The sequence below is a fragment of the Lactuca virosa genome, chromosome 6, assembly GCF_052849685.1.
Source record: "Lactuca virosa cultivar CGN04683 chromosome 6, Lactuca_virosa_CGN04683_v6, whole genome shotgun sequence".
NCBI lineage: Eukaryota > Viridiplantae > Streptophyta > Magnoliopsida > Asterales > Asteraceae > Lactuca > Lactuca virosa.
The window spans coordinates 190,088,363-190,116,250 of NC_136431.1; the positions used below are offsets into that span (position 1 = coordinate 190,088,363).

Genomic DNA, 27,888 nt, shown 5'->3' on the forward strand with positions numbered 1-27,888 from the left:
ATGGAGTGATTTCATGGATGAAATCAGTGATTTACACTAGATGGAGTAAGGAATCAACAAATCAAAGGATAGAACACTTACCACTTGAAGATCTAGCTGAAAAAAAAATCGGGAGTTACTTGAGAGAAAACGAGTTCTTACCTTAGGAGGGTGAAAAAGGATGAATGGAGGCTGAGTTCTAAACTTATACACGTGAGTGTGCTGCCAGAGGAGGGGTGTGCGGCCGCACACCCAAGTGTACGGCCGTACACTCCTTAAGTTTGAGTGTTTGGCCAATTTTTGGGTCGGGTGAACTTGCGGAACTAAAATCTAAGATCTAACTTGAAGATACTATGTTTAGATTACTCAAATCGACTCAAAGCAACGCTTGGAGGTAGCAGAAACGAGTCTGACTTTGATTGGTTTGAATAACAGTACAAGGTAGGAATTTCGGGTTGTCATACAATGATATTGGGGATTCAGAATGGGATGATCGAATTTCGCTTTTGGTTCATTGTTTTGATGTCGAACAATTTTGTTTGGAGTCGATTATTTGCTAAGTTCCTTATTTCTGCTTTGTTTGAATGATAAAAGCAAAGTATGGATTTGGTAGACTAATGTAGGACGAAATGATACGGTTGATAGCTTGATAACGAATAGTCTATTGGTAACGAAGCGATGATATTTGATTTTTGGGTTAGTGATTGAAAAGGCAAAGAAATCGAATGGCCTGAGTTGATTATTCGATGGTTGATGGTTAACGTCGATAGTCGAAGATTTGGGAATTGGTGTCAACTAACGGAGATTTGGGAATAGATGTGGACTAACGAAGATTTTTGATCGGGATACTCGAAGATTTTTAGTCGATGGGTTTTGTTAACGAAAAGTTGAGGTTGAGTAGCGAATGGGTGATGTTTCGCTATCTGAGTTTACTTTCGTTAGAATGGGGAAGATGATAGAATTTTTCGACATTGGTCCCTGTTGATTCTACAAAGTTACATCTTTCACCCAGTTTCGACAAAATGGGTGTTTTCGTTATGTTTGTGAAGTGAGAACAGATTTTCGCAATCAGTCCCTGTACTTTTATCGAATGTTACACATTATACCCAGTTTCGATTTTAGGGTATAATTTCGATAATTGGAAGGAATGGGAAGAAGTTTCGAAAGCAGTCCCTGAAGTTTCGAAAGTTTGGCTGTTTTTGCCCAAATTTGAAAATGGACTGATTTTGCTGAGAAAGTGAAGAAAATTCATTTTAGGCCCCTGCAGTTAATGTGAATTGACTCTTTCTACCCATTTTCGAAAAAGGGGGAGAGTTTCTCATTTTTGGCTGTTTTGGGCGCACCGGGTCACTGCAGAATTTTGAAATTGACAATTTCTACCCATTTTTGAGAAATTTTATCAAAGGCGGTCCGTGAACGAAGCTAAAAATTGAAGATTTTTTTCAGTTTTTCGGATTGAAGCAAAACGTTTATGCCACGTGTTAAGGGGGAGTTTTGACACGAAAAATTCCGAATAGAGCACGTTCTCTTTCCTTGTTGGTTTTATAATCAAGTTTCGATTATAAAAAGGAGGAGAAATTTATATGGAAATTCGAAAGTTGAATTTTTCATATTACGCGAACTTGAAGACCGAAGTGACCTCGAGTATTTGAAGTTTATGAAATGATTCGATTGGAAATTCGGAAGTGATTTCGGTTCATGATGGGTTTGGAATTATTGAAGATTTTTGGGGTGTGTTTTTATGCTAAACTTTAGGGTGATTATTTGGAGTTTGAGAAGCTCTTGATCATTCGTTGATGCTCGGTTCGTATGGTCTCACATCCTAGAACCCAAATTGAAGAATCATGGAAGAATTGAAGATTTGAAGTTCATCTCTACATGTGTCACGCTTGAGGCTCGGATCGCGTAGTTGCTCGATTTTGGAAGATTTGAAGTGGGTCATCCATTCCTAACTTTGAGGGGGAGAATGTTGGGGTACAAAGTTATCCATGTATGACTTTGTAAATGGTTTGACTTTTGTAGACCCACTTGCATGTGGTGCATTAGCCTTGTGACATGAGATAGAGAGTGAGAGAGAGACATGTAAACACCTCTATATAAGGTGGGTTCATACCACTTATGGAGGTGTGCTTAAGAGATGTAAAATTGAGTGTGTAAGTGTGTGTTATTTATGTAGATTTAGATCTAGATCCCTTTTGTAACACCATACATAATCGAATGCATCTCTTAAACACCGAAATCACCATGTTCATTGTGTGTTCTTTAATTCCGCATGTCAAACCAATGTTCATAAATCACATCAAAAAGTGGCGTTTTGACACCTCACGTCGTGAATTTCTATGCTCACGTCGTGAGCTCAGTCAAATTAGGGTTTTTGACATGTGTCATGCTCTCAGACAGCTGTATATTCGGAAGGTCATAACTTTTGCATATAAGCTCCGTTTTTGACGTTCTTTATATCCATGAGTAGGTGGAAACGTACTCTACAACTTTTTTTAGATCACTAAGGCTAAAAAGTACTTTATCATAAACTCACTTTTTACGATTCCCGGTGTCGTGTCGTTTTGTCGCGAAACTTCGACAGGTCATAACTTCTTCGTATAACTCAGATTTCAGCGTTCTTTATATGTAAGAAAACCTTGTGGTATATAATACAACATAGTTAAGATTATTTATTCTAAATAATCCTCTATGAAAAAGTCATTTTTGACGCTTATCGTCTCTAAATTGACTAGCCTGAATCTGCGTGCGTTAGAATTATCTTCCCCTTAGGTTGATTACGTCCTGGAATCATCAACGAAATAGGGCTTGTATAATGACTCCATATGTTATCTTTTCATCCTCGGTAATTACCGTAGCTTTTATTTTCCTTCGAATCAATATCTAATTCTTGGACTTCTTGACTGTAGGCGGTGCTAAATCTTGCACCTGCTCTTTATCCTATGTTGGACTTTCAATCGTAACCTTCAAGTTACAAAATAGATCCTTATTGGAGACTCCTACTTCTTCTTAAATAGACTTATCTTAAGAGAAGTTCTTTACTTCGATTATCGTAACAGACCGATGGGTCATGTTCTAATGACCTCTTATCGTTTGATGCAACACTTAGACTCAGGTCTTTTAGAGTCAAATTCCATAATGGAATGTACCTTCCTTCATGTTCTAATGTGATATAATTGTTGGATTAATGTCTAAGTCCATAACTATATTTGGTATGTACTTGACCCGACCCGGCATGGTCCGTTTGGGTTGCACTTCACCGGCACAATTTATATGGATAGTCTTTTGAGAATAGTATATTTATGATTTATATTAATATATTATAAGTTCTAATATATTAATATGGAATCATATTATTTAATTAGTATTGAGCAAGAATTAATTTAGAATTAATTAAGTGATCAAAAAGAACTAATTAAATATGGACTCTTATATATATGGAATGGGCCAAGTTCATTTAGGTTGGGCTAAGCTTTCATGGATGGTCCATGGAGCTTTTAACCCATGGATCCTATGTAAATGAAAGGTCATGGGTATTAGGGTTTACATGGATGTAACCCTAATCCTCCATAATATATAAAGGGGTCCTTGGCTCACAAAATTGGCACAAGTGTGTGAAAATAAGAGTGGGCCGATTTTAGTGTGCATACATATTCTCTCAAGTTCTTCCAAGGTGTTTTGGTGATTTGTGATTCCATTTGAGGCTTCCACACTATTGGGGCTAAGCTCTTAAAGCTTGAAGACATCAAGCTACATCAAAAGGTATGTCATCTAACTAGAACTTTGTAGTATAGGTGCTTCATAATATGCTAGTTAGGATGAAACCTTGGAATAGTTAATATTTGCATGTATAATAGAGAAAACATAGATCCAAGGTTTATAGGGTTGCATGTACACCATAGGAGTGTTAGAATGCTCAAAACCCAACAATAATCACATTTTAGCATGTAGCATTTCTAGCTATAGGCTTCTTACTTAAACAATGGTCGTCATACTTCTATTGATCGCTTCGATTATCTTTCACTTCAATCTTCTGGCTTAAGTCGGATGCTACATCGAACTTGGTTCTCTGAACCACATAGCATACTTGTCTTATTCGGACTCGATTTGATATGACCACTAGGGTCAGAATAACAATCATCTTCTTAGTCATTACCGAAACGATGGAAACGACTTACTTGAACAAAACGGAATCAATCACTAGCTTCTTGGTAACTTTGTGACCTTCCCTAATCCAAGTGTGAGTCTTATGCTTCCGGTAGTATAGGCCTCTACTACCATTCACACCTACTCATACTCGTCCCAAGTATTGTCTCACAGTTCTCCAAGTCACCATTCAAGAATTTCACACAACCATTTAACACATCAGATGACAAAATCAAGGTTTTATATTATCTCTTGAAACGATTACATAGATGTTCAAGTTCACCCTAGACTATGCCTCCCATTTTAGGCTACATCACACAATCCTATTTATGCGGATACTATATAGATCCTTCCTCTTAATTCCTTTCATCGTCACCTGCTTCATCAAGGATCATCTGGAATGCTCTTGCCTTTGGCGGTGCATTTGATTTGTAGCTCCTTCCCTCTTTGGTCAGTCTTGCTTGTAGTTCCCTTCTTCATTACATCCACAACACACCTTTTTTTAATGTACACTTATTGGCGTAATGCCCATACTTCCCACACTTGAAACATGTCACCGCATCACCACATTTTCCAGAATGTTTCTTCTTGCACTTATCACACCATCTCACTTCACCTTTTCCTCCTTCGAACTTCTTCGATCCACACTTTGAGAATTTTCTCTTCTCGTTGGACCTTGAGGATCCATCGAACTTCCTTTTCTCAATAACTTCAGTTCTCTCCAGACCCCTTTCCTTTAACTGGGTCTCCACATTTTTAGCTGCTCGGACTGCTGTCTTCAGAGTAGTTGCCATCTTGACCGTTGGGCCAAAGTCGGCTGTCAGTCCGTTTGCAAACCTATCTATCTTGGAGAGCTCAGTAGGCACCAAGTAGGGAAACAGCTTCATCCTCTCGGTGAATGCGGTGGCATACTCATCAATACTCATCTTCCCATTCTTCAGGTTCTGAAACTCGTTGTTTAGGTCTATCAGATCTATTTCTGAGCAGTATTGCATTTTCAACTGCTTCATGAATGCTTCCCAAGACATCTGCATGGCTTCTCCCTGTGGCATTGTATCTGCCAACAACTTCCACCAACTTAAAACTCCAGTCTTTAGTTGTCTGACTGGAAAGACTATATTTTGCTTATCGCTGCAGTTGCAGCTTTCAAATACCATCTCCATCTCGGAGATCCAGTCCATAATCTCTACTGGCTTTGGGATTCTAGAAAGACTTGGTGGTTTGGCGCCCAAGAAGTTCTTATACATACGTCCATCTCTTTCGATTCTCCTCTCCGGGTCACTCCCTCTTGCCACTGGGGGTTCAACTTGACTGACAGTGCGACTGTAATTCACTTCCTCTGACTGTCCGTTATTTAGTTCTGGTTGTTCAACAGGCATCGAAGGTTCATCCCTATTATTCAACAACAATTGTCTTATTTCTTCCCTCTGTTCTGCCATCATAGCCCGAATCATAACTTATACTCCAGCCATAGTGACTGGCTCTGGTGCAGCTTCTACTATCGGCACCTGCTCAATCACTTTGGGAAGACGCTGCTGATTCCTGTTTTCATTCGCGTTTCCAGCTCCACTTCGGGTTCTTTCCATTTTGATCTATACACCAAATTAGGAGAGTTTAGATCTTTATTCACGATTGACGTTTAAATCCTCCTTATCAATCTGACACGTTACATGCTGGTTCTAATATCGTAATTGAATGCTTAGAATCCTGAACACATAAGGTCTCCAGATCTGGTCGGCAACAGACCATAGATCCTAACAAAAAATAGCATATAAGGAAAACGTAAAGCATTTAGCACATAAAAGCATTTTAGGCATCTTTCCTAAAATAAACTAGTGCTTGTGTCTAAAATATGGTAGACACTCATCTCACGATCATCGCTTAGCATTCTAAGTTTAAGTCTAGAAATCCTACAAATTTCCTAGTTCACTTAAACTAATGCTCTGATACCAACTGTGACATCCCCAAATTCACGGCCAGAAAAGACCGATTTGTTTATGCTTTATTTTCAAAATCAGAGTAATCCTTTTAACAAAACGTTTTACGGAATTTGTTCACATAAAAATATAGATAAAAGCATTTCCGAAGAAATGTATTTTCATTGCATTAAAATCTCCGGATGTCATGGTCATTACAGATCAAAAGCATAAACAGAACAACATAGGCAACATAGGCCTTAAAATAACATAGACCTTATAAATATTCTGTTTATTTCTACTGGTCTATAATCAATAATCTCTCATCAGATTATCCAACTATGCTCTTGTGCCACTACCTGTAATATAAAGAAAACTTAGTGGGTCAGGCTTGGGAAACCTGGTAAGTACATAGGGTTTTCAATCCATAATAATATAATTATTATGTTTAAACATCAAACATTCAACCCAATTACCCGTCCCCATTATCTTCTTTACTCTTAAGGTTCTACCCTAAGAATCAATTGTCGTTCACTTTTTCATTCCTAATGATTCTCCCACGGAATAGGCACGAATTCCATCTTTGCCTATGGTGCAGCTGCCAATGTTATCTATTAGGCACAACTGCCAATGTTATCATTTAGGCGCAGCTGCCAGGATTATGACGTTCCCTATTAGGCGCAACTGCCGATGTTATCCCTTTGCGCAACTGCTAGGATGTTTAGAGTGCATCGTAGTTCGAAAACATCTACAGGTTGTGGTGCAGCTGCCAATATTCATCTATATCAGCTTTCACACCTCATCATTTATCTACCCATGTTCTACCCAACATATTTGTAGATATAAAATACATCTATAGTTTTAGATCAGAAGAAAAGGTTCAGATCTGAAAACATAATACATCTACAGCCTAGATCTAAAGAAAAAGGTTCAGATCTGAGATCAAAATACATATACGGTTTAGATCTGAAAAACAAAGAAGCTTAAATCTTTCATCTAGCACATATCTCAAGTAAATATGCACACATAGCATGCAATTTATATAAAACACTTCATATCTATGTGTAAGATGAAAGTAACTATGCACTCACTTGTAGCGTGCTTTAATAGAATCTATCTGGAAACAGTCAGCGGTTCGTGATCGTCGGGCTCGGGAAGCGGAAACGGCTTCAGGAAACGAGAGAAAATGAAAGTAGAAAGTGTAATGAGCCTTGGGGTCGAAATGGCTATTTATAGGATGATTTTTGGTCTCTCACGTCGTGAGAATCAATGGTCACGTCGTGATCCATGGTTGTATCACCTCGTAGCTTCGCCATGTGTCCCTAGCTTCGAATGGTGTCCGTTTGACTCCTCACGTCGTGAGAAATCATGCTCACGTCGTGAGTTTTGAACGTAGACTTGCCATCTGCTTTCTAGCCTTAAAAAGTGGCATTTTGACTCCTCACGTCATGAATTTCTATGCTCACGTCGTGAGCTCAGTCAAATTAGGGTTTCTGACACGTGTCATGCTCTTAAACAGCTGTATCTTCGGAAAGTCATAACTTTTGCATACGAGCTCCGTTTTTGATGTTCTTTATATCCACGCGTAGGTGGAGACGTACTCTAAAACTTTATTTTAGATCACTAAGGCTAAAAAGTATATTATCGTAAACTCACTTTTTACGATTCCCGGTGTCGTGTCGGTTTTGTCGCGAAACTTCGACAGGTCATAACTTTTTTGTTATAACTCGGATATCGGCGTTCTTTATATGTACGGAAACCTTGTGAAATATACTACAACTTAGTTAAGATTATTTATTCTAAATAATCCTCTATCAAAAAGTCATTTTTGACGCTTATCGTCTCTAAATTGACTTGCCCGAATCTACGGGCGTTACATTAAGGAAGAATGAGTTGCATCAAGGAGCTTAGAAGTTGAAGCAGGCTTGTGGATCTTAGATCATTACCTTCATGAGAAGCTCCAGAAGGTAAAAAGTCTTCACCTTGATGCTTTGTTTGCTTGGATCTCATTTTGGTAACCTTATGTTGTTCTTCTTGTCTCAAAAGTCCCATTTCATGCATGTTTGGTTTTAAGACGTTTTTAGTTGTCCTTTTAGACCCTATGAAGGTTTCTAAGCCATAAAAATGAGGTGTCTTTATCTAGTTTGGATCCATGCATCTTGTAGAAGGTCTTAATGGATTAAGACTTTGTGTTAAGGACTTTATGGACGTGTAGAGTCATAAAGTTGGAAACTTTATGACCCTAGTATGCCTCTGGACCTTGGATCTGAAATGGGAGCTTAAGTGATGAAGCCATTAAGAACTAAATGAGGAATTTAGGGTTGCGATGCTACGCCCTGCGTAGCTTGGTGTACGCCCCGCGCACCCGGTCAGCCACCCTGATGGTGGAATTCTGCACAGCCTCGTGTACGCTGAGCGTACCTCCGGAATACGCCCCGCGTACTCGCATGGGTCAACCCATGTTGAGTTAACTCGGTTGGGTTGAATCGGTGGGTTTACTGATTTTAACCAACTGACTTTGAGTTCGACCATGTTTGACCAAATTTGACTTTGAGGGTATTTTGGGTATTTTAGGATTTTGATGGAATTAGTCACTTGGTGTATGTAGGCATTGAGTAGAGAGCTGAGATTCGGAGTAGGGTCTTATCAGTTCTGTTCAGCTTGTGAGGTGAGTTTTCCTCATTATACTTTCGGGTCGAAGGCATCAAGGCCAGACCATTAGTTTGATAACCTGATATTTATTGATATGCTAAGTATGGAATAGATGTGCATGCTAGATTTGATATGCTACTCTGGTAGATCTGTAGGACTACATGTGATACTGTCTGTTTTTCTATATATGATATTATCTATTATTTGTCGACATATTGTGTGGGTTGGGTTGAGGTTATACTGCTCCGTGTCGTAGCCAACAAACCCAGGAGCAAACCAGATATGAGTTGAGGGCTGGGGAGAGCATGCCACACTCATACTGAGGGCTTAGTGGTATTTAGTTTGAGGACTGATCAGGCCGGGGAGCAAGCCAGACATGAGTTGTGGGCCCAGGGGGCAAGCCAGACTTATGATGTGGGCTCCGGGGTAATCCAGTCTGTTAGCGGTGGACCCATTGCATGTTGTTATTGTATATGTGCTATTTGTTTGTGTATTGGTATTTTGGGGGAAACTCACTAAGCTTCGGGATTACAGTTTTGGATTATGTTTCAGGTACCTCAAATGATCGAAGGATGGCGAAGGCGTGATCGTGCACCTCCTCATGTTTTGTTTTATGACTTTGGGAATACTCTGATATTAAACCTGTTTCGAAAACTATTTGTAAACAATGATGATTTTTGGGTTGTTTTAAAAGTTTAAATTTTTCATGAATTTTATGGATGTTATATATATATATATATATATATATATATATATATATATATATATATATATATATATATAGGGAAAAGTTATATTGAGAACACTAAAAGGTTGAGAAACGCGAGAACAAATGTGGACCAATCGTTTCATAAGGGTCAAAAACAGGAAAGTATGTAGTTACGTAAACAGTAATTAGGCAACATAAACATAACCTAAACATATTAAATAACCATGTAACAGACGTTTTCCATGATTGAAGCCAGAACGATGAAGAACGTTAATTGGATAGAAGTTATTGAAACCGTATTGGTTATTGCTGAAGTCCATATCGCAGACATTAGAGGTGGAATCGAAATTTCCAAAACATTACAACAATATTGTTGTAGTCGTCTGGAATCAGATTACGATAAGTTTATTGAATTCGGTTGCGATGAATAACGTCGTTTGTGGGGATTTTTATGGCGATGAAGGTTACTTCAATTCAATGCTCGATATTGGTGATGAAGATGAAGGTACGTGTATTTGATTTCAAAAATTATTATTTGAGTGTAATCATATTGTGAAACGAAATAGAATTGTTAGTTTCTACTAAAACGAAATACAACTGTTCAATTCGATTGAATTGATTTATACTGATGAATGATACAGAAGTGAATTAAGTTTATAACAACTGTAAAAGCAGTAGTGATTGAGTTACATGTTGTATGGTTATTAAATGCTAGAGTTGTATAATCAATAATGAATATGTAGGGTGTTATGCGAAAAATATTTAAATTCATTGATGATTATGATGTTGTATATGTACGTAGGTAAATAAATTGTGACAAATATAGAGTTATTTTTTCCAACGTGTGTGGTCTTATGTTGACGCAAATCTGAATAGGTTGATAAACACATAGACCTTATTCACTTATGATTATAATGTGTTGTATGTACATATATAATTTACCAGTGACAAATATAGACTTGTTATTCCAATAATTTGTATAATCTTGGTTATATGTGAATCATTGCTTAATTTATGGAATTATGTAGTTTTACGTTGAAAAAGTGTTTGAATATGTTTGTAATCACAAATGATTTAATGTATTTGTGATGGAACTGGTGTATATATAAATGTTGTTGTTTTATTCATGATTGAATACAAATGATTTGATTTGAAATTCAATTGGTGTCTATGTGTATTTGTATTGAAATCATTGAAGAATATATGAGGTGACAATCAATAAAGTTTGCAACTTTTTATTAGGCAAAAAGTTTTGTTTATTTCAAAGTTAGACTTATTATTCCATTAGGTTGCATAGTCGTTGTTATATGTGAAACATTGCTTAATTTAAGTAATTATCTGGTGTTACGGTGAAACAGTTTTTGGACAGGTTTGTAATCACAAATGATTTAATGAATGTGCATTGTTGTTAGTTCAATCAATAATGAATAAAACAACAACATTTATATATGCATTGATGTATTGGTTGGGTATCCATATTCTAATATTTTGATTGAACTGGGGTATCTATAAATGTTAGTGTTTCAATCATCATTGAATACAATTGATTTGATTTGAATTGAAATGGTGTCTATTCGTAGTTGTGTTGGAATGATTGGAGAATATATGATGAGACAATCATTAATGTTCGCAACTACTTATTAGTCAAAACAGTTATGTTAATTTCAAATGTAGACTTATAATTCAATTAAGTTGTATAATGTTGGTTATATGTGAATGATTCTTTGTAATCACAACTGATTTAATGTAGTTGTGATGGAACTGGGGTATCTATAAATGTTTTTGGTTCAGTATATTCGTAGTTGTATTTTGATAATTGAAAAATACATGTTGAGACAATGATTAATGGTTGCAACTATTTATTAGGCAAAACAGCTTATTTATTGCATGGAATGGTTAAATGTATTTATATAACAGTAGTTATATTCCACAGTGGTTGTTAATGAGTAATAAGTAATATAACAAAAATGGTAGTGTAATAAAGTCAAATAGTTGATATATCTGTTGTGGTGGAACAGATAACTCTACACAAGAAAGTGAAGGTGGCTACGAGGATATATCTGATGAAAATGAGAGTGACAATGAATCAGGTCAAAGTCTTGATGATTGTGATGGTAATGAACTATGGTTAATGTTTACAAAAATTACCATCTATATAAATGTAATTTAATTGGAACTTTTTGGATCAGGTACGGAATCTGATGAAAATGAAAGTGTCAATAATAGTATTTTATATTCACCTGGTGGATCTAATAAGCTGTGGAAACCTAGTGTCGCAAAAGAATTTATGTCTGATGATCAGGTTACATTCGAATCACTGACACATGCAATCAATATGTATAGAAAATATGCAGAACATGCGGGGTTTGATGTTCGGTTGAACACAACTACAAGGTTTCGGCATGACGAATCAATAATAAAGATAAAGTATGTTGTTTGCAATCGCGCTGGGAAAATACCAGATAGAAGCCTGGATACAATGGATACAAATAATGGTGGAAGGAAACATAGGAATTCAAACTTTATTGTAACGGATTGTAAAGCATTGATAAAGTTTGAACGTGTTAGTATTGGAACAAATGAGTTTCAAATTAGAGAGTTTGAAGAGCTGCACAACCACCCTCTTTATACCACAGAAGAGCGCAGACATTCAAAAAAAGCTAGAAAATTAAATTATGCAGACAAGGAGTTTATTATACGCGCAACAACGGCAAATGTGGGTGCAACAAAGGCGCATAAGCTTCGTGATGCGTTAAAAGGTGGATATGAGTGTGTTGGTCCCGAAGAGAGTGATTACAAAAGTTTTAGGAAAAAGTTGGGTAACATTATAGGCAACAAGGATGCGCAATTAATAGTGAATAAAATGAATGAGAGGAAAAAATATTATCCAGATTATTCCTTTGAGTATAAATGTGTCGATAGCGTGTTAAATGTTATGTTTTGGGCTGATGAAACAAATAAGGTATTCTACAGGGAGTTTGGAGATGTGATATCTTTTGACGCTACCTTTCGAACAAATAAGTAAGTGTAAAGCTGCGTGTTATTTTGGTTGTTGTGTATTTTGGATTAATATGTTTGTACGATTTGATTATTAATGACAAATATTATTATTTAGGTATGGAATGGTATTCGTACCTTTTACAGCTATTGATAATCACAAAAGATCTGTTTACTGTTGGTGCTGGCCTACTTAGTAATGAGAAATAGAGTCTTATTGTTGGTTGCTTGAAGCTTTTTTAAAGGCTCATGGAAAAGAACCAACATTGGTGTTAACAGACTAGGATCCAGCGATTCTGCAAGCAGTTGAGGCTGTATTCCCGAACGCAAAGCATAGACTTTGCTTATGGCATATAACAAAAAAAACTACAGGTCAAGGTATTTTGTATGGGTAATTGAATTACATATGGTGAATATGTAATGATGTTTTAATTTTGTTGATGAATATACATTTATATGTTACAATATATGTATAATTTGAAGTTTAAAATGGTTGTGTATCAGGTTAGTGGGGATGTTTTGAAAAACACGGATTTCAGAAAACGCTTCAACAAACTAGTATGGAATATATATATATATATATATATATATATGGATCCCATTGAGTTTAAAACAGCGTGGAAGTCATTGATGAAGGATGACAATCTGCAAGATAAACGATGGTTTAAAGACATGTATCGTAGGCGGACGTCATGGATACCAGCTTATTTTAAGGAAATGCCAATGCATGGTCTGATGAAAACAACTTCCAGGTCTGAAAGTGCGAATTCATTCTTTAATAAGTACTCGCATCATGGGAATTTCCTTTTGTATTTCATGGTGAACTATGACATGGCGATTGGAAAACAACGTAACACGCAACGTCATCTTGATAATGAAACTAAGCGAACCAGACATAAATTTGGGATGGGCACAGGATTGGAGCAACATGCAGCAAAAGTGTATACAAATACAGTTTTTGCAGAAATTCGAAAGGAGATATACAAAGGAGCATGGAATTGTTCAATTGATAGTGTAGAAAATATTAATGGGTGGCAGATAGTAATGATTACACATTTGGACAAAAGGAGACAAGTGAAGACAAAGTGTAAGGTTAGTTCCTAAAATTCAACTGAATGTAAAAGCATCAGTAATGTTTATAAGAATATAAACTAATAATTTTTTTTTAAATGTGTCTAAAGTATGTATTAAAATTTTGATGTAGTTGGAACTAAAGTTGCCAGAAAAGGATGTAAAATGTACATGCGAACTCTTCAAGCGAATGGGTATTTTGTGTCGACATGTATTTGCAGTTCTGAAGAATAATCACATTGAGGAGATACCAGAGCAATATATTCTGCGGAGGTGGAGAAGGGATATTATTTCTAGCCATTTGTTGGTTAGTAAGAATGGGCTTGCTGAATTGGAAGATGAAACTTTTAAGTTGTTGACCAAAGCATATAGTAACCTGGAGTACTGTCTGGAGCGTCTTCAGAATGATAAGGATAAATTAGAAGATTTTGTGAAGACAACATGTACGATGAGGAAGGTGTTTGAGCAAGATCCGGATAATACTATTGCATTGGATGAAAGTGATGAAGCTGTGTTTAGGCTATTTGGGGTTAGTATTCCAGAGCACATTGAATTTAATGTCCCACTAGTGATACATAATAAAGGGAGTGGGACTAAGAAACGGATGGTTAGTGCAGCGGAGAGGGCAGCTGCATCTTCTAGAAGTGGGTCACGAAAGTGCACAGGATGCAACTTATATGTGAATCATAATTGGAGGACTTGCAAAGTAAGAATTGTGCGTGAGAAATCCAATTGTAGTTAGATTAAGTGTTAGTTTACTGATGTTTTAGTTTGTCATTAATCATTTATTGACTTATGTTTGCACATCTGCATTTGGGTTTCTTTAAATTCAATAACATCATTTTGTTTTGTTTGTGGATTTATTTTTTTATGGGTTTTTTTAAATTCAATAACATCATTTTGTTTGTTTGTCGAATTATTTTTTTATCGGATAATTTTTTGGTGCAATCTAGTAATGATATTATGATGATGGTGATGTTTGTGTCTATTGTATACAGGCATGGTTTTTACGTAGATGGTGATGGGTGTGTTTATTATGTACATCTGTAATGTATGATGATATGGTTTGATGCTTGTAATGTTTGTTTTGTTTCGGTATGTGATTTTATACATTATAAGTCTAATCTTACTGTTAACTACCCCCATAAACATAATGCAAATTGACACATATGAATAAAACATAGATAACATTTATATGGAATCTATGGTGAATAAATGTAGTGCAAACAATTTAACATGTAACACATAAACATGAAATTAGGGCTAATAAGATCATACATGATAACAAATACATAATTCTAATCTTACTGTTAACTACACAAATTAACATAATGCAAATTGAAACATAATAATAAAACAGAAATAACATACATGTAAATGGAATCTATGGTTAATAAATATAATGCAAACACTTTAGCAGGTAACACCTAAGTGTGAGATAAGGGCTAATAAGACCCGTGGCAATATTTACATAATCAGACCATCTACATGGAAAACTCATCTCAATCGATGAGTTGTAGTTGAATTTAACAACATAGTGATCCCAATAACATCATTCAAGCTTTTGCAAATCAATTTATATGATTAAAAAAAAAGCTAACAGTGAACATATAGATGAGAAAATAGGTCATAAATCTTTCATGAACCGTTTGACAAAATCGAAAGTATACATTGAAAAGTCATGTAAAACATTGTATACAAAGTATACAAAATCGAGTTATATAATTAAAAAAAAAGGTTAACTGTGAACGTAAAAGGAACTTACCTCTTGTGCGATTCTCGACTGCATAACCTCCTTCAAATTCGACCTACATAAGCTTTTATATCGACGATCTTTAACGATAAAACCCAAATAATCTTGAAGAATCCCAATGTTCCAGCGTCACATTGGTTGCATATCATCGAATAGCAAAAACCACGGGATAATTGATATGTAATGTGAAAGAAACTTATGTAGAAGGTTCCCCAAATTCCAGCTTAAAGATTGTTGCAAATCATCGGATAATAAAAAAAAACCCAAACTTGGAACTGTACTGTAAGTAATGAGAAGTGAAAGGAAGAAGACGAATCGAAGGAAATAAGCCGGATATTTTGTAGATGAATAAAGTAGGTACGATTAATTGGGATACGTGTTATCAGTCTAATTAGTCTAATTAAAAGTATATCGTCTTCCCTAATTTAATATTGCATAAATAACAAATACCCTAATTTAATATTGCATAAATTAAGGAGATAAACTATTTTAACATTTTACATTTTAAGGACATAATTTTGAAAAAGTAACAAAAATGGACTGTTCTTACGTTCTCAATCTTTTTCGTGTTCTCAATATAACCTACCTCTATATATATATATATATATATATATATATATATATATATATATATATATATATATGTTAAATCGTGAACAATAAAAATGTTATGAACGCAAGAGCTTATAATAATAATAATAATAATAATAATGTCCTTTTATAATAATAATAATAATAATAATAATAATAATGTCCTTTTAGGTTGGCCTCATAACACAATTAGCTATAAGTAAATGGAGAAAATAAGTGATTAATTTAGTAGTTGATTAATAAATTAATGGGAAATTACTTTGGAATTATTAAATAGTTTTTATTAATTAAATGGATTGTGTATTAATAACTCCTAGAGATTAATAACGCCTTGAAAGGTATATGGGACGGATTTGGAGATCCCTAGATATTATGAGGCATATTTTGAATAACGTAAGGATTATTTTAAGAGTTCGAAACAGATTACATTAGAGGGATTCTACTATGGGTCATCGTTTAAAAAACAAAACCACCAATATTAACAAAAATGCAATGTTTAAGCCTTATATAGGCTCAAAAAAGATTGATTTGACCATTTTTATTTTAAATATTTCTCATACATATACATGCATGCATATATTAATCAACAGTCATATGGACTGCGGACGCATAATTATTCGTAGTTATATGATTACCGGCGCATGCTTATTCGTAGTTATATGGACTGCGAACACGTAGTTCTCAACTGCGGACACTTAGTTCTTAAGTTCTCATTATAACACAATATATATATAGGGAAAAGTTCAATAGAGAACCAAACTTCAAGGAACCAAATTTTTTTTTTTAATTTCTAGAGCTTATTTTTTATCGAAAAAAAATATAAAAATATCTAAATTCATATATTAACATTGTGAATGTGAAAAATATTTTTCGGATTCACATTGTGAATTTTCAAAGATTCACATTGTGAATTTGACGTAATATATATATATATATATATATATATATATATATATATATATATATATATATTCGAATTTGATATCATTGTAAAAAGGATAAAAAGTTATGAATTTTTGTATTTTTAGTTTTTTTTTAATAAAAAATAAGTTCTAAAAATTGAAAAAAATATTGGTTCCTTAGTTTTTTGGTTAATTATGGTTCTCTATTGAACCCCACCCTATATATATATATATATATATATATATATATATATATATATATATATATATATATATATATATATATATATATATATATAGAGAGAGAGAGAGAGAGAGAGAGAGAGACTAACAAATAGTATTTTATTGTGTTACTTGATTAAGAACATTAGATAGCGTAAATATGAATCATTTTAAAAAGAATACGATTGTATTTATTAATTTTTTTTTCAAGAATTCAGATCGCAAATCCATCTAAGCGGCAATATGGTTTGTGTATTCTTATTTTAGGCAACAAAATAATCAAATATGGATGTTTAGGTATTTATTTGGTTTATTTATTATTATTATTATTATTATTATTATTTTGCAAAAAATATAAAAAACCATTATAGGAAAGCATTTTGAAAAATGCATATTTTTGATAGAATACGATTTCATTATTTGGATACGTTTTTCACAGAATTAGATCAAAACAATGAAGAATTTATTCATTTCTTACCATTCTGAAAAAATTACGTTTTATTCTTGAGATAACATTCTGCAATGAATAACACTAAATCAATGAGAAATATACTAAAATCTAACCAGACTTAAAAAATATCACACAACATTTTTGAAAATGTCATATGCTAAAATATTTTTATATAATGAAAATCTCATGTTCATGAAAATGAATCCCCTTTTATATTTTTGTTAATGTTGCAGGTAGTAATAATACACCAGAATACATAATTTTCTTTTACCTATCTCTCTTGTTCGTAGACAAATAGCAAAATACATTTGTTTTTCATTTTTCATTTTTAATTCTTCTATTTTATTTAAATTGACGAGTTATAGTACAATCGATTCAGAGAAAATATTTAGAAATTTGTGTTAGTGATGCTCATCATAAGGATTTGGTTCTATAAGGGAAAATATTTTGGAACCTGTGAGTTCTAAGTTCTAAATTAACAGATAAATTTGCAAAACCAAACACAAGACATATATCTATAGGGAAAAAGAAATTGTAGGTACATATACCCTCGTTAAACAAAAAATCACGGTGTATATTAATAAACATATTCTTCAAGAATACGTGTAAGTGATAGTCTAATTCTTAAAACAAAAATTTATATTTTCAAGAATGAAAATGTACCCAACGTTTAATCACACATATATATTATCATGACTGTTAGAAAAAATTATGTTTCAAAAGTATAACTATATATTTTGAATGTCATTTTATATCTTTTTTTGGCGATTGAATTTTTTAAGCACTTAAGTATGCACGAATTGACATTTAATGCTAATTAAAATAATAAGCAACAAAATATTTCAAATTTCTTAAGAAATTACCAAGCAAGTATGCCAAAAAGAATAAGAAAAACAAGTATGCCAAAAGAATTAAGAACATATTACAAAAAAAATTAAATCAAATATTAATTTCCAGTTTTTTAAGAAACATAGTGTGAGTGGGAGGGCCAATGGAAGTGACTAGATAGTGATGTTTGGGTCCTCTACTCTTCTTCTTCCAATTTGACAGATTCTGACCATATACCCCTACTAACCTAATACCTTTCCCCTAAAAATTAACTATTAATAGAAAATATTATTAATTTATTTATATGATTATAATATTAATATATTTAAGAGCGAGTGATTGGAAATGACACGTATTACATTTGTTTATATAAAGAGTAAATTGCAGTTTTGGTCTTGTGGTTTGGTTATATTTTTATTTTTAATCTAATCTTTGGAAAGTAAACAAGATGCATTTGTTATAGTTTTTTTTTTTTAAATACAATTTTAGTCCCTCCTTTATATTAACGTATTACTACTCTTTCTAATACATTTTTTTTTTTATATTTACAACTACTAATAAAAGAAAACCAAAAAACTTGTCACTAAACTCCAAACTCGGTCATCGTACACATCTTCAAAACTTTAACGTCTTTATCTTGCATTCCCACTAGTACCACTAGTTAGAAATTTTGCGTAAGTTTTTCATTTGCTATTTTATCAGGTTACCCAATTATTAATTGGTCGCCTACACACACGACTTAAAAACTTAAAAGTAAAACATAATATTTTTTGAAAACTAAGGGTTTTCATGAAACTAGCCATAAATATATATTTATAACTTTAAAAATATGTTTTTTATATCTTTAAATATTTTTTATATGTATAAATACATATAAATTTTTTTTATATGTAATATATCTATATAAATATGGTAAATATTTATAAAAACGGTTTATATATATATATATATATATATATATATATATATATATATATATATGGAAAAACATTTTCCAAAATGTGTCATGGCTCCAAGGCTCGTATTATACGAAATGACGTCTTAAATCGTGTGTATTTATATATAATTATAATTATATAATAAATTGATAACTACATATATATATATATATATATATATATATATATATATATATATATATATATATATATATATATATATATAAGGTTGTAGAACTCGCTATTCGATACTTGTTCGGCCGACTGCCGAGTAACGTGTACCCGGGGAGTATTCAGATTCGGTAATTCATGTAGAAATATATTTAGGGAAATTTTATATGTCAAATCATAAGTTAAAATCATAAGTTGATTGAAATATCTAACAAAATTAGATACATGTGAATACACAAAAACTGAAAAATCACATAATGGTCTCACTTCCTGAATAATTACTGAAAATTTAGGATATATAAGTATTAATAATCACATGTGTGTGTGTGTGTGTTAAATAATAAATCATTAAGTATATTATACATGTTAACCACTGAGTTGGCCAAGTTTTACAACACCACTTGCTTCAGTAAGGGGTCGAATGGGGAGTACTCGATTCTGTAACTCACCTCGGTAAGGGGCCGGGTAGGGAGTACTCGACCGAGTAATTGGCCAAATCGACGAGTTTTACGACACTATTGTAACACTAAAAAATAACAATAAATTTAAAATTTTCAAAATCAACCATTAATCAACATTGTTTATAAAAATGGTCATTGTTTCAAAAGCATTATTTCAAATAACATTGTTTACAAAAATAGTCATTGTTTCAAAAGCATTATTTCAAATAAGAGTTTTCCCAAGACACAGTGACATATAACAGGAAGTTGTGTACAATCATGCCTTTGTCTTTCCACGATCCTCTGAAGTACCTGAAATGACAAACTAAAAATTATAAGCCAAAGCTTAGTGAGTTCCCCCAAAGTACCAGCACACACACACATATAACAACATATATCGGGTCCACAACTAGAAAGACTAGAATACCCCTAAGCCCATAGTATGAGTCCGGCATGCCAATCGGACCCTCAGCTTATATCTAGATTGCTCCCGAGCCCACAGTATGAGTCTGGCATGCCAATCGGGCCCTCAACTCATATCTGGATTTCTCATGGGTTTGTTGGCTACCGCACAAAGCAGTACAACCTCAACCCAAAATAATATGACGACATATGTAACATATAAACATAAACACAGACCAACAAATATAGATAATCATGCATATCTACTACTCAGCTACAAACTAGCATAATACTATCCTAACCAGGAGAAATAATCTAGTGGTTCGGCATTTGTGCCTTCGACCCACGGTACATTGAGAAGAAACTCACCTCGCAGTCAGACAAATTGTTGAACAATACATTGCTCCGAATACCGGCTCTTCAGGTCACCTATTCAACAGATAGAGACCAAGGCTTAACTATAGCTCAAAATACCCATAATACCCTAAATTGAAACATGGCCAACCCTGCTTAAAGTCAAAGTCAACGATCAAGGTCCAAAAGTCAATATTCCTTCCCAGCGGAGTACGCCCTGCATACCAAGAGAGTACGCCCAACATACTCTGATGTTGACCAAAAGTGGGGTGCTGACCGCGTACGTGCAACGTACCTCCTGGTATGCCCAACGTATGCTGCCCAGTCCCAAAACTTCATTAACAACTTATTGCATTAAGCCTTTCCGTCCAAAACTCAAATCCAATCCCAAAATGATGTCCTAAGTCATAAAGTTGCCAACTTTATGACTTTGCATGGCTATAAAGTGATTAGTGTCCAAAACCCTATGTTCTTAACCCAATAAGACTATCTAACACATGCATGGGTTACATACAATACTCAAGATCATATTTTTATGCTCAACAACACTCTGAAATGTCTAAAAGGACGGCTCAAATGACTTAGAGTAACCCATACTCAAAATGCCAAGCTAATGGGACCAAAATGTTCAAAGCTTCAAGGTTAACAAGATCTTAAACAAATCGTCATCAAGTTCAGAACTTTTTACCTTAAAATGATGCCAAATGGTGATGAGATTCTGGATCTAAGGTGCTTCACTCTTCCAAGGTGGCCCTTTCTTCTTCTCCTTCCTTCTTAATCACCAAAAGTACTCACAAAAGCTTAAGAACACTCTCAAGGTGGAATAGGGTTCTAGATGGACGAAATGGCAAGTGGAGGCTAAAGAGGGAATGAGAAATAAGGAGTTAATGATATTTATATATAGACCAAACCCTAAAAATTAGGATTTGAGGATCCTTCACGTACGTCGTACGTACACGGTGTACGCCCAACGTACCAAGGCCCGCGTATGTACGCCCAACGTACACAACGTACGCCCGACATACGCAGCCTTGGCCTGATTTTACAAAATGCCACTATAGGCCATTTTGAAAGCTTTCTCATATACAATGGCTAAAAATCATAGACCTTCATACTGTTGGGTTATGAGCATTCTAACACTCCTAAGTGTACATGCAACCCTAAATACCTTGGATCTATGTTTTCTCTATTATACATACAATTATGAACATCCAAGGTATTATCCTAATCTAGCATACAAAATAATAAATATAACAAGATAGAATACATACCTCTTTGATGTAGAATGTCTTCATGAAGCTTGAGTGCCTAGTGCCCCAAGTGTGACACCTCAAATGGTTCACACAACACCAAATACACTTGGAATAACTTGAGAGAAACTTGAACACTCCTTGAAATCGTCTAGCCCTCACACTCACACATTAGTGCACGATTTCTTGAGCCATGGGATTCTTTTATATGGTGGCTATTAGGGTTACACCATGTAACTCATAACTTTACCCATTCCTTATGCTCCATGGATTTTAACCTCCATGGAGTATCCATGGGTCACCCCATGGACTTAGTCCAACATAAGGAATCTTGGATCACAAGCCCACATATATAAGAATGAATGATTTACACAATCAACCCATATATTTAATTAGTCTCCTTTTGATCACTTAATTAATTCCAAATTAATTCTTGATCAATACTAATTAAATAACCTTATTAATATATTAGAACTTATAATATATTAACCAACCTTAAGTGTTATTTCTCTCATTATAGTCTATCCAAATGCATGATGCCATGCAACCCAAATGGACCATGTCGGGTCGGGTCAAGTCTTACCAATTATAGTTATGGACTTAGACATTAATCCAACAGTCTCCCACTTGGATAAGTCTAAAACTATTATTGCGTATGACTTCAGGAACCGATCACCAATCGTAGCTCTCAAAAGCTTCTGTCGAACTCTGACCTTGTCGATGAACTCTGACCTTTGTCAATGACTTGTCCATTAGATAAGGGATCATATATTCCTCCATTCTAGATATCATATGGACTGAGACATGGATTATCAATCATTCTCTCTGTCCATTTGTTGTTTCCCGATTTCCGATTCATGATGACTGACTGATTGAACAAATCAAATCAGTCCTGGCTTGGCCAAGCACTCACATGTATCATCTTTAAATCATCGAGGGGCCCACAGATATCACTTTTATCCCGAAGGTAAAAGGAATGGATAAACTTCGACTCATATGGCTTGTTCTACTACTTGTTGAATCATACACAAAGGCACGTTTTATAACATCGAGTTACCAATGCGTTTTCGTGCAATCAATGTATAACCAACTCATAGTAACAACTCATATCTCTAGGTTTGAAGAATATAAGATATTATCGTCTCATGATCACTCGTGATAAAATCCATGAAGTGATTCAAATGAGCGCGGGTTGAATCCAATACTCAGAACTTATGAGCACTCATGAGTGTTGTAGCACCACTTTGTCCACCAACTTGGACCTCTACAAACCAACCCATGACAGTCTTAATTCATATCTACTTCCAACATATGACCGACTGTGGATTGTTTGAATAACTTAATCATTTAGGAAGAGCGACTTAGTTATTCTGGAAGTCAAAACATGCAAAGTGAAACACAAGAATAAATGAATCAAATATGGTATCAAACCCTATGAATATAAATAAACACTTTTATTTATCACCATACTGATTAATCATTATTCATTTTTTCGGTTTTATCAACTTTATACTTGAATTTAAAACAATAGTTGTCCCATGCTCTAAGCCTGTACACTATGTTTTCTAAACACTAGTCATGCCATACACCAAGTATGCATACTATGTTTGTCTATGATCTTTACTTTGTAAAATAGATCAATTGAACATCACTCCAATGATCCTCTTTTCACAGTCCCAAATCCTTACTGCAAATGCAAGAATTCCAAATTCATGCCATTTACTGAAATCTGTTAGATTCTAAACTTATATGCATTGATCCTCTTAATGATTATGCACGAAGTCAGAAAGACTTGACAACAATCATTACAGAGCATTCCAAAGGAGATCAGCTCCTTGGAAACATCCTTCTTTCATTAAGTTTCCTAATCTTACACAGATTGAATAATTTCTAACTTTGAAACATTTCCATATTCCATTTTGACTATCACTTCTGAACAATAGTTGCCTCCTTACAGATTATGTCAATATGGTCCTTCCAGAATTAACATTATACTTCCAACTGTCCTTGAGCAACCAATCTTTGGTAAACCTTAGATTGTCCTCGACAATTGCTTAATCATTTTAGTCATATCCAATTCTAGACCTTTTCCCTTCATAATGCCCCAGGCATTTGGAAAATTTTAGAAAGGATGAATATAGCACATGTAATCGATCCTATATCCGAAGCATATGGGACACGATTCATGATGTCTCACATAAAGACTACACCAGTCTTTTGCTATAATATTTCCATTTCAATTTGCCAAGTTCTCAAAATTCAGATTATGAAAAGGGATGCCGTAATCATAATCAAATTTTAGAACGAAAATAATGGACCCATATATAGAATTTCCTTATGTTGAGCCATTCCAACATGAAATTCATATATATATCCTTGATTAAATACGATTAAAATCTCAATCTAAGCTTTTAGAATTGAAATGCAGTATAATTTCCTCTCCCTTAATTATAGCAAAACAACTTTTTCAACCCCTGCAATCTCACGAATTGAAACTTTTGTTTTCTATAATTAACATTGCTAACTTGCAACCTTTGTCATAATTATCATGCTCCCACTAACATGATGATTATTAGCATAACACTTATGCTCCCACTAGCTTTGACATGTACTCAGAAATCAGCTGACTTTCTTACCAAAGTTCATATTTCTGATACTAGATTGTTTTGATAAAACTTTATCAAAATCATACACCTCTCTTAGATAGCTCACATGTGTGTCTAAACAATTTTAGAACTATGAAAAAGGATGTCGTAATCATAGTCTCAATTGTTTAGACCTTTGCCACTTCTCATAAGTCCATGTTAGTGTGCCGGTAAACCACACACGCTCCACTAACGACTTTGAGAATGCAAATATCACAATTGCTATCTAGCTAAAATCTACTTAGTGAAAGTGTTTCCTCACCATCATTTTCATGAATCGGAGAGAAACCTTATGACACTTAGATTTAATAGTGTATGTGTTCTTATCCATGTGAATTTGTCAAAACCATAATCACAAGACAAGGTTAGTGACAAATCCAAACTCATATTGATTAAACTTGTGCAATCTTAAATTCTTGCCATTTGGCAGCTCAGGTGTCTATCATTGCTTCCAAGTAGTTGTGCAACCAATTGAGATCTCTCAGAACTCCTATGCAAAGCCAACTTGAATAGGCACAAAAATTTCAACACGATAGGTTATAAACCTCAAGTCGTGTGCTAGTGAAGGACTTTAGGTTTTATTCTTGATTAAGTCTTGAAACTTTCAAGAGCTTTAAGACTCTCACTGTCCTCTTGACATATAAGACTCCCTTGTCAAATATTCAAGAGATAGTGCAGATTCTTTATCAAGACTAACACTTTACACAATTGGCCTAAGTTGGTCTCTGTTTTATCCAAAACATCACAACTTACCAATTTCAAATGTACAATAGTAGATAACCTTTTACTCTTACATTTGACTAGTGTTAACAAACCCTCTTTAAGATATGTCACTCAAGTTACAATCTTGGAGTATGACTCTAAGAATTGTTTTGGAACGAAGTATGACTCATCTTTTTGATTTAACCATTTCAACAATTCATGACTCCTCTTCTTAGTCATAAGAATGCACTAAGATGACTTTAGAGGACCAATTGTGATATGGTATCTTAATCATTAAGATGATCATAAACATGATACTAAAGTACTCTCCCATCTTTTCAGATTTGAGAAACTTTTATCTTTCTGCCATACTTTGATTCTTCTTATTCGTTCTGTCTCACATTGAAACTTCTCCAATGCTACAGACTTATACTTAAACTTATAAGTATAACCATATTTACTAAACTTAAGTAAACCATGACGAATAGTCTTCTTGATCTTTTGTGGTGGACTTGACCAGTGCACAAGAATGTGTACTCGATCCCTTAGTCCTTTCCTTATTCACATAAGGAATTAGTCTTAATTTTCCAAGCTGAAAGTTCTCATTCATCATACTATACAACTTGCATGATTCCAAGTTTCGGTCCAATTGAACCTTGGGTGATGAGAATCTTTCCTTATTTGGTAATATTAGACATTACCACAACCGCAAGAATCAAATCCATTTTTCCAATATTGCTATCAATGGAATCTTATAAGCAACAACTTTTCACAAATGCCATTGTAAGGATACTTAAAATAAATAAAATCAAAACCTTTTTTCTTTTATTTTAAAACTTTGCGGAAAAACTTATCCTTACAATCCATATGAAAACCTTGTTGTTATCTATTCCTAAGCAATATAAATATCATAACTCTTAAGTAATAGCCCAAAATTCTGATCACCGAACCATGCGATTGAAATCCATCTTCACGATCAGAATCAGCATGTACTTAATAGAGTTAGACAATGGACTTTACCTGAAGTAGAGCCAAACTTATTGACTTTAACATCCTTAGGTAAATTTGGCAGCTTCGTAACCAATTCCCCTTCCTTTGGCAATAGTTACCTATGGATCCTTGATAATGGGACTATCTCAGACTTCGCCTCTCTCTTTACCATTGGGTCAACAGAGTTGAATATGGCTAATCCCTTTCCATTGGGAAGAGAGAGCTTTACTGGATATCCAATGGCATCATTGTCAATGTCCATAGCGTTTTAGGAAGTTGATCTTAGCAAATAGATAAGATCATTAAGGGTCTTGTCTTAGTCTGTTTCATAGGATTCCCAAAAGAACTCACTATGTGACTTAGAAAGTAGTTGAGCCACCAACTTTCTCAAGACTTTGACACCCAACTCTCCCGGCTTGTCAATATGTGACTACATCTCCAAGATGTGATCACACCTAGACCTTGCCTTGCCAATAGGGCTTGAGTGACCTTAAACTTTTTAGGAACTTGTGGGTTAGGGAGAATAATTGGAGGAGGTGAAAGAAGTATGATATCCATGGGACATCATCTTCATTTAGGAAAGCTTGTTTCAAGAGATTTGGGAAGATCATAAATGTCTAGACCAGACATCTTTTTGGGAGATATTCAAGATAGTTGATTTAAAGTCCTTAATATGACACCCAATATGAAATATTAAGGCTAGGACCCAACAAACTATTTTATAACTTAGAAGAGGGATGCCGTAATCCAAGCTATAAAATATTTGAAGGTAGGTGAATGACGATTCACCAATTTCCACCATGAAAAACGAAATAATTTATTATGTTTTAATTGGATTTGAAAGTCCTAGATCTTTGAGATTCATTGAACTGTTCAAAGGCATGTTTCAATCTCGAGTGTGCCCTTCAGGTTTTGTGACTGGGATGCCGAGGATCACAAAACAAGGTGTGAATAACCATGCAAATATACTTGGTACCCTTAATATTTACTCCTTAATCAGTGTGTCGGTTAACCACACACGCTCCACCGATACTATGATAAATATTAAGTTACCCTTTGCCTACCTTGTTAAGTCCAGGTTAGTGTGCCGGTTAACCACACACACTCCACTAACGACTTAAGCAAAGTGCAAAGTGTAATTTCATGGGTTAGCACCAAATTCACATTTTCCTTAGTAACTAAGATTGGGTATTAATAAGAGTTTAGTTACTTAGTATTTATCATTAATACTTTTAATGAAAGGAGAATTATAGTCCTTGTCCTACCCGTTCGGCTAACGACCCTCCACCAGTCAAGGAAGCGGTGGGTGAGAGTGGACACCCATTAAACTGCCATTTTATAGGCAGTAACCTTATACCCCCCTTATAGACCGGCTTCGTGAATGAGGCCTACTAACGGTAAGACTGACTATACTCTTATACATATATATATATATATATATATATATATATATATATATAAATATTATTAACTTATAATATTATAAAGTATAAGGGTTGAATTTTAACTTTTAAAATTCTAAGGGATAACTTGGAATTAAAGTATTCATAAGTGAAAACTTTTCAAATTCCAAAACTTGAGGGCAAGTTTTGAAACTATTCAAAACTAATTAATTCCATAACTTATGAGTTTAAAGTAGTTTTTTTTAATTAAAACTCTTCAAGTTCCATAACTTGAGGACAAGTTATGGAAGATTTTAAACTAATTAATAAAAAAAATAACTTTTTTTTTATTGTAACTTATGGAACTAATTAAGGTTACACCTTTTTTTTTAATTTA

At 34.2% G+C, this 27,888-nt stretch overlaps 2 protein-coding genes across 2 annotated transcripts; both read left to right on the plus strand.

Moving 5' to 3' along the window:
* Positions 1 to 9,662: 9,662 nt before the first annotated feature.
* Positions 9,663 to 12,596, plus strand: LOC145122168 (protein FAR1-RELATED SEQUENCE 5-like). Its single transcript, XM_079057818.1, has 5 exons — positions 9,663 to 9,738; positions 9,782 to 9,907; positions 11,421 to 11,516; positions 11,592 to 12,423; positions 12,518 to 12,596. Exons 1-5 carry the CDS (start codon positions 9,663 to 9,665, stop codon positions 12,594 to 12,596), a joined length of 1,209 nt encoding a protein of 402 aa, XP_078913944.1.
* Positions 12,597 to 13,029: 433 nt separating this feature from the next.
* LOC145122169 (protein FAR-RED ELONGATED HYPOCOTYL 3-like) lies at positions 13,030 to 14,212 on the plus strand. Its single transcript, XM_079057819.1, has 2 exons — positions 13,030 to 13,491; positions 13,604 to 14,212. Exons 1-2 carry the CDS (start codon positions 13,030 to 13,032, stop codon positions 14,210 to 14,212), a joined length of 1,071 nt encoding a protein of 356 aa, XP_078913945.1.
* Positions 14,213 to 27,888: the final 13,676 nt, after the last annotated feature.

What these genes read in the sequence shown, in the direction of transcription:
- LOC145122169 (XM_079057819.1), top strand. Translation starts at nt 13,030, where the DNA reads ATGAAGGATGACAATCTGCAAGATAAACGATGGTTTAAAGACATGTAT. An exon ending in AAGTGAAGACAAAGTGTAAG is followed by an intron (nt 13,492 to 13,603) that starts GTTAGTTCCTAA and finishes ATTTTGATGTAG; the next exon opens with TTGGAACTAAAGTTGCCAGA.
- LOC145122168 (XM_079057818.1), top strand. Translation starts at nt 9,663, where the DNA reads ATGAAGAACGTTAATTGGATAGAAGTTATTGAAACCGTATTGGTTATT. An exon ending in TATTGGTGATGAAGATGAAG is followed by an intron (nt 9,908 to 11,420) that starts GTACGTGTATTT and finishes GTGGTGGAACAG; the next exon opens with ATAACTCTACACAAGAAAGT. An exon ending in AAGTCTTGATGATTGTGATG is followed by an intron (nt 11,517 to 11,591) that starts GTAATGAACTAT and finishes TTTTTGGATCAG; the next exon opens with GTACGGAATCTGATGAAAAT.